General features: G+C 42.6%; 2 protein-coding genes across 2 annotated transcripts; both read left to right on the top strand.

Moving 5' to 3' along the window:
- The first annotated feature begins 1079 nt into the window (after positions 1 to 1079).
- LOC149169761 (uncharacterized) lies at positions 1080 to 1751 on the top strand. Its single transcript, XM_089425325.1, has one exon. It carries the CDS (start codon positions 1080 to 1082, stop codon positions 1749 to 1751), a length of 672 nt encoding a protein of 223 aa, XP_089281451.1.
- A 72-nt stretch (positions 1752 to 1823) lies between these two features.
- On the top strand, positions 1824 to 2267 carry LOC149169760 (uncharacterized). Its single transcript, XM_089425324.1, has one exon. The coding sequence runs from the start codon at positions 1824 to 1826 to the stop codon at positions 2265 to 2267; it is 444 nt and encodes a 147-aa protein (XP_089281450.1).
- The last annotated feature ends 5622 nt before the right edge of the window (positions 2268 to 7889 follow it).

Below are 7889 nucleotides of genomic sequence, written 5' to 3'. Positions count from 1 at the left end.
TCATCAGTTGGATCAAGGCATGTATCAGTGAGCCATGGATCGCCCCTTTGATGAATGGGAGGGCCGCTGACTTTTTCAAAGCCTCTAGAGGGCTGAGGCAAGGGTGTCCCCTATCCCCCTTGCTCTTTGCCCTCCAAGCCTTTGTCCTCAGCTTCCTCTTGAATAAAAAGCAGACTAACCAAGAAATAATGGGACTAAACATAGTAAGAGGTGTTAAAAGCATAAATCATGCACTGTTTGCGGATGACTCTCTCCTGCTGGGTGCTGCCTCCTTACCCTTGGCTATAAGATTCAAAGAAGTGGTGGATGCCTACTGCGAAGACTCAGGAAGCAGCCTCAACAAAGGCAAATGCCACATTTATTGTTGGAATGCAACGATCAAATCGATTCAAGCCATATCTAACTGTTTTGGTTTTGCACCCTCTTTTACTTGGTCATCCTTCAAGTATCTGGGCCTCCCTGTCTTCCAAAAAAGAGCCCTCAGCAGAGATTGGCTGCCTATGATGGAAAAATTAAAGTCTAAAATTCGTTCCTGGGGATTCAACTAGCTCAATCTAGCAGGTAAGACAGTGCTTATAAAATTTGTTCTGAATAGCCTTCCCATTTACCAGGTTGCAGTGATGATGGCTCCCATTGGCATCACAAGGAAAATGGAGGAGTATATTAGAAACTTCTTTTGGAAAGGTGGCAAAGCAAATGAGAAGAGAATTCCGTTAATAAGCTGGGACACAATCTCCTTGCCCAGAATGGTAGGCGGGCTGCATTTTAAGAATATCAGTAAACAAAATATAGCATTGGGCGCAAAGCTGTTATGGAGGATAATTGCTCCAAACCCGGGTTGGGCTCAGCTTGCGCTTTGGAAAAAATACTTCCGTGGGCAGAGAGCACGATGCCTGGACAATCCTATTACCTCCACTGGAACTATGATACATAAGTTGTGCGAGAAAGCCTCTGTCTTAATTAAACAGCATGTGCATTGGATACCTGGAAACGGAAAGCACATTAATATTTGGGAGGATCGCATTATGAGCAGCGACCCCCTTGCTGATGATCGATCCCTGTCTCAGTTAAAATAATGGATGGATAGAGCAGGCGTTAAAACGCTGTGGGATCTATCGCAATGGGAGAACAACAACTGGCAGAGATGGAGAAATCTGGAGGTTCCATCGCATCTATCCAACGAATATGCCACCCTCCTCATTCACTTAAACGGCAAAGCCCCATTGAATACCAGGAAAGCAGACACGCGGGGATGGGGTTCAGTCGCGGGCAATTACACAGTCTCAAAAGGTTACAATCATCTCTCTCAGAAACCGAATGTGCCACCAGAACCGAAGCCCTGGCAGGGGATCTGGTCTCAATCAATGTTTCCCAAGATAGACATCTTTTGCTGGCTCCTCTACCATCACAGGATCTTGACTGAGGACAGGCTTCGTAAAAGAGGCGTTATTGGACCCTCTCGTTGCTTGCTGTGTGAAGACCACGAAGAAATTGCCGCTCACATGATGCTCTCATGTAGCTTTGCAGCCGATCTATGGAAGGAAGTGTTAAAGCCTTTAAACTCTGACTTCGCCCCTCCTATTCATTGCTCAGACTTGTTCTCTAAATGGAAGCGCATGTATCCAGGTGGCTCATCTCAGAATCTGCATATCAAACAAGCCTGGCTTACTATTCCTAAATTAACCTGCTGGCACATATGGCTGGAAAGAAACCATAGGATCTTCAATGGCAAAAGAGTGACTCCAGGATAATTTGGGTAAAAATCAAAAGTCATTTGAAAGAATGTTTTGGAGACCAGCTAGACATAGTAGATCTTAGCGACCATGATGCTGCTTGGGGCGATGCTTTGGGCCTCCAATTCATTGATAAAGTCAGACCCCCCTCATATCCTTAAGCATTTGAAAATCTATCTCAATGTTGCAGAGCTCATTGATCTTTGCAAAAAGAAGGCAAGAAAAACTCTATTCTTCGACGGTGCTGCAAAAGGCAACCCCGGCAGCTCTAGAGCAGGTGGTGTTATTAAAAACGCAAATGGCAGAATCGAATCCAGATATGCTTGGGGAGTGGGGTTCAACTCCAGAATTCAAGCCGAAGCTCTGGCTCTTCTACAGGGTCTCAAGCTGCTCATCTCTTTGGGTATCAAAGATGCAACTATTTTTGGAGACTCCCAGTCCATTATAAAGGCCATGGTGGACAATTCCTCTCCCTCAGATTTAAGATTATCAAGACTTCTGAGCAGAATCAGATTCCTGACAAATACCTTTTAGAATTTGGAGTTTCTTCATATAAAGAGAGACAACAATAAAGATGTCGATGTTGAAGCCAACAAAGCTATCCTCCTCCCCCCTAGAGTCCTTCTAAGAGACAGAGACGAAGGCTGGGACCCCATCCCTTAACCGTCTGTTTCAAATGTTTTATTGTCTCTTATTAAAGCAGTTTGTTTGCATCTGTAATTTAGGAAAAATAGACAAAGCTACAAGAACTACAGCTAGAAAAAGTCGCAGGATCGTTTGAAAGGAAACCACTTGGTGCCTGGTAGATGAGAGATCTGATCTCTGTTTACCTCATTGTAATCTGAATTAAGGCTTTCCAGCCAAGAATCAATATATCAACATAACGGTTTCTGTCAAAAAAAAAAATTAAAATGCTTTAAAAATAAATTTAAAATACTTTAAAAGCAATTAAAAATGTTTTAAAATACTTTAAAATGATTTTAAAATGCTTTAAAATCATCTTAAAATGTTAAAAAAAAAGAGGTTTTAAAATGCTCTAAAAACGTTTAAAAACAATTAAAATGCTTTAAAATTAATGAAAAACGATTACAAATGCTTTAAAAACAATTAGAAATGCTTTAAAAATATTTTTCGAAACATCCTAAAATGGTTTCAAAATAATTTAAAATGTTTTAAAGACATTTTTAAATGCTTTCAAAATAGTTTTAAATGCTTTAAAAACAATTTTAAACGCTTTAGAATGAATTTAAAAGGCTTTAAAAACAATCTAAGATGCTTTAACATGTTTTTAAAACGCTTTACAAACAATTTCGAATGCTTTCAAAACAATTTAAAATGTTTTTGATACAATTCAAAATGCTCTAAAAACAGTTCAGAATAATTTAAAATGGTTTAAAAACAATTTTAAATGCTTTCAAAATGGTTTAAAAACAATTTGAAATACTTTAAAAACAATTAGAAATGTTTTAAAAACAATTTAAAGTGCTTTTAAAATCTTTTTAAAACATCTTAAAATGGTTCCCAAAAAGTTTAAAATGTTTTAAGGACATCTTTAAATGCTTTAAGAGCAATTTAGAAAGATTTAAAGTGCTTTAACATGTTTTCAAAATGCTTTACAAACAATTTAAAATGCTTTCAAAACAATATAAAATGTTTTCAAAACAATTTAAAATGTTTTCGATACAATTTAAAATGCTCTAAGAACAACTCAAAACAATTTAAAAACAATTTAAAACGTTTTAAAATGGTTTACAAACAATTTTAAAAGTTCAAAACAATTTAAAAACAATTTAAAATGGTTTAAAAACAATTTGAAATGCTTTAACAACAATTTAAAAAGCTTTAAAATGTTTTTAAAATGCTTTGAAAACAATTTAAAACACTTTAAAAATTGTTTACAATACTTTCAAAACAATTTTAAACCATTTGAATTGCTTTAAGAACAATTTTAAATGTTTTTAAAATGCTTCAAAAACAATTTACAATGTTTTAAAGACATTTTTAAATTCTTTAAAAATAAGTTTAAGTGCTTTATGAACCATCGAAAATGCTCTAAAATGATCCGGATTTAAACAGAAACGCAACAAATAACAGAGATAACCATATACACAAAGATGCAGCGGAAATAATACTTCATTTCATTAATGGAAAATACTGAAATATGCTTACAACCAGAAATGGAAATAAACCAGCTAGGGCGATGGTAGCTTATCTCTAAGAAGAGATGTGATGGCTACATGCCTCTGAACTGTGTTACAATGAGGCTCAAAGTACTATTTATTGTTGAGAAACAATGGAAAACCCTTAACATTCCAAAACCTAACCCTAGGAGATGAAACGCCAAAACTGTGGGCCCCGTTTGGGGTAAGTTGGTACATCAACTTCCCGGGGTCGTAACTTTGGTATATGATCTCCGTTTGACGCGTACAATAGCTCATTAGAAAGATATATTCGAGCACTATCATTGTTGGAACGGGCAACATCGATCCCTTCCATGGACCCATGTTGCCCCCGGATTCCCAAAAAAACGTCGTTTAGGGCCTCAAAACGGCTCCGGAAGTTCAAGACCCGAAAAACTGCTAAAAATAGTAAGTTGTGCTACAATTAAGGAAACTGAAAATGCTGAGAAAGACAATGGTGGGGGTCCAGGTGGACTTGGCAGGTGGCCACCAATATCCACCTGGATCATTCTTCCCCCCTTAGGAAGCAATGGTCCCCATTGCGTTGAGCTCCTCCATGAGATGAGGAAACTTCTGCTGAACTTGTTCCCTGGTGAGCCACTTGCCCTGCTGAAGGAGTTGGCCTGCTTTGACAACTCGATACAGTTGGATATTCTGTTGGCGAGTGTTCTTGATCTGTGTGTCCATGATTCGATCAGTTGCAGCTTGTTCCATGCAATCTGGATTTAATTCTGTGGGTTTGAGCTGTTCTGCAATGTCGGATGTGTCTAGCAAAGGTGGAAAGTATGGCCGAAGGCGGTCCACATTGAACACTGGGTGCAGGCCAAGGAATGGGGGAATGCTGAGCTCAAATGCATTGTCTCCCATAGCCTTAGTAATGGTGTAAGGACCATATCGGAGTGGTCTCAATTTCCGATAAGCTCCAGTAAGGCGTTCCTTTTGCAAATGCAACCAGACTTTGTCGCCCACCTGAAACTTGTGTGGCACCCGATGTTGATCATGTCGCTGCTTGTACTTGGCATTTGATTTCTCAAGAATGTCATGGACCTGCTGGCGAATATGTTGGATGTGCTCAATGAAGCTGGTGGCCTTATCTGTTTCGGACTGGACATGAGCTGAATTCATGTGAGTAGCTGCAAGTGGCATGGCCACATCAATGGGGCATAGTGGCTGGAATCCCAAACCCACCTGAAAAGGGCTATGGCCAGTGGAGCTGTGAAGAGCTCGGTTGTAGCTGTGTTGAACATAGGGGAGGCTCTCGTCCCATGTGCGTGGATGCTTTGAGTTATACATGCGCAGAATGTGCACAATCATCCTATTGACAACCTCTGTCTGGCCATCAGTTTGAGGATGGAAGGCTGTGGACTTCGTGAGTTTGGTGTCCAGCATTGACCAGAGACTGGACCAAAATGTGCTGAGAAACCGACTGTCCCGATCTGAGATGATAGACTGTGGGATCCCAAAGTGCACCCACACTCGTTCAAAGAAGAGTTTAGCAGTGGCTTCTGCTGTGATATTCTTCTTGCAGGCCACCATAATGGCCATCTTCGAGAACCTGTCGACGACCACAAAAACACAGTCATTTCCATGCTTAGTGGAAGGAAGGCCTGACATGTAATCCATGGAGATGGATTCCCAAGGTCGACTAGGGGTAGGCAACGGGGTATAGAGGCGTGCTTCTTAATGGTCGGTTTGGCAATGGCACAGGCAGTACATGATCGGATGTACTTCCCAACATCCTGTCGAAGATTCGGCCAATAGAAATAATTTTGCAGTACTGCCACTGTTTTCTCGACCCCGAAATGCCCAGCAGCCCGACTGTAGTGTGCTTCCCAAATCATCTTGGCACGCTCGCTTGAAGGAACACAAAGGTGACCGAGGTGGCATAATAGGGCTTCCTGGAGGTGAAAATCTGCAACCTGCCGACCCTCCAAGAGTGTCTGGTATGTGTGGCCGAATTCTGGGTCGCTTTTGTAGAGAAGTGGCCAATCAGAAGTCTCGTGCCCACAAGAGTTGAGCACGGTGGTTAGCGCCATGATCGGTGGTCGACTGAGGCAATCTGCAACATTATTGGTGCTGCCCTTTTTATACTTGATATTCAAGTGAAACTGTTGCAGGTATGTAGACCACTTCTGATGGCGATCATTCTGCAATTTCCCTTGGGTCTGTATGAACTGCAGAGGTCGGTGGTCTGTGTGGATGACCGTTTCCTTCCCCAAAATGTAATGCTTCCATTGTCGGCAGGCCTGTACAATGGAATACATCTCTTTATCATAAGTGGGGTACTTCCGGACTGTGTCTGAAAGTGTTTCACTGTGATATGCCACTGGATGTCCATGTTGAGTAAGGACTGCCCCAATAGCATAGTCAGAGGCATCTGTCTCGACCTCAAATGGTTGTTGTAAATCTTGTAACGCGAGCACTGGTGCCGTGCAGAGGCGATCCTTCAACTCCCTGAATGCCTTTGTTGAGATTCAGACCAAAAGAATTTTGCTTTCGCCCCGCCCTTGGTGACTTGACTCAAGGGCCAAGAAATATGAGAAAACCCCAACACAAACCTGCGGTAGAAGTTGGCAAGACCAAGAAAGCTGCAGAGCTCTGTTAGAGTGGTTGGAGAGGGCCAATCCCGAATGACTTGGATCTTGGCTGGATCGACATGCACCCCCTGTTCATCAATGATGTATCCCAGATACTGAACCTGGGTCATGCCAAAAGTGCATTTCTCCAAATTGGCACATAGCTTGTGTTGCCGCAGTGTTTGGAGAACCTGTCGGATGTGGTGGAGGTGCTCTTCCCAACTCTGGCTGAAGATCAGAATGTCATCCAAGTATACTACTACAAAGGAGTTGGTGAATGGCCGCAAGATGTCATCCATTAGCCTCATAAAGGTTGCAGGAGCATTCGTCAATCCGAAAGGCATGACCAACCATTCGAAGAGGCCCTCCTTGGATTTGAAGGCAGTCTTCCACACATCGGAGGGTTCGATTGGTACCTGGTGATATCCTGACTTCAGATCGATCTTGCTGAAATATTTCGCCCCTTTTAGTTGGTCTAGGAGGTCATCAATCCGCGGGATCGGGTACCTATTACGGACAGTGATCTTGTTCAGCGCCCGATAGTCAATACAGAGTCTCCACGTCCCATCCTTCTTCTGTACCAACACGATCGGGCTCCCACAGGGCGATGAACTCGGACGGATGTGACCTTTCTGCAGGAGCTCCTGAATCTGCCTCTTGATTTCATTGTTCTCCAGAACGGAGCCCCGATAAATTGGTCCATTGGGTAGCGGCACACCTGGGGTCAAATCGATGGAGTGCTTGACTTGACAGTGCAGAGGAACCCCTGTCCGGGAGGTGAAGATGTCCTCGTACTCCTCCACAATCTTGTCCATCTGTAGTTGTCGTGCAGAGGGGCCCCGTTTGGAGGCCGCGGCCACTGTCTTCTTCTTTCCTTGAGGGCGTATCATCAGGAAAACAAATTTCTTGGTTTTGGAAATGATCTTACTGCATTGTTTTGCAGTAATCAAAGAGATGGCGGCGGTGGTGCTACCTCTGGTATCCTGAACAACTTATTTCCCAATGTAATAATAACAACACGGGGCCTTGATTCATACACAGCATGTCGCTTCCACAAGTATGGTTGTCCTAGTAATACATCACAAACTTCAAGGGGAGCAATGTCACACAATACCTCATCTGTGAAGGGCTTGATGTTGTATGGAAGGCGACACTGCTGGCTCACGCGAAGATCTCGTCCTTGGTGAAGCCACCCAATGGTGTATGGTTGTGGATGTGCTGTGGTCGGTAAGTCCAACCGCTTCACGACCTCTGCCGAAATGAGGTTCTTTTGACTCCCGCTATCAACAATGAACTGTATCGGGATCCCTTTACCCACATCTGGGAGTGGAAGAGACGCTCCTCCTCCTCTGGATCTTTGGGTTCATTTTTCTGGATCTTTGCGGTAGCAATAGTGGCGT

The sequence above is a fragment of the Pinus tabuliformis genome, chromosome 4_2, assembly GCF_031772625.1.
Source record: "Pinus tabuliformis cultivar Carrire ecotype Pingquan chromosome 4_2, CPIR1, whole genome shotgun sequence".
Classification (NCBI taxonomy): domain Eukaryota; kingdom Viridiplantae; phylum Streptophyta; class Pinopsida; order Pinales; family Pinaceae; genus Pinus; species Pinus tabuliformis.
Note: the sequence above shows the minus strand (reverse complement) of the source record. Positions and strands in the feature narration are given on the sequence as shown.

Excerpts from the sequence above, each read along its gene's own strand:
- LOC149169761 (XM_089425325.1), top strand. The coding sequence starts at position 1,080 with ATGGATAGAGCAGGCGTTAAAACGCTGTGGGATCTATCGCAATGGGAG.
- LOC149169760 (XM_089425324.1), top strand. The coding sequence starts at position 1,824 with ATGATGCTGCTTGGGGCGATGCTTTGGGCCTCCAATTCATTGATAAAG.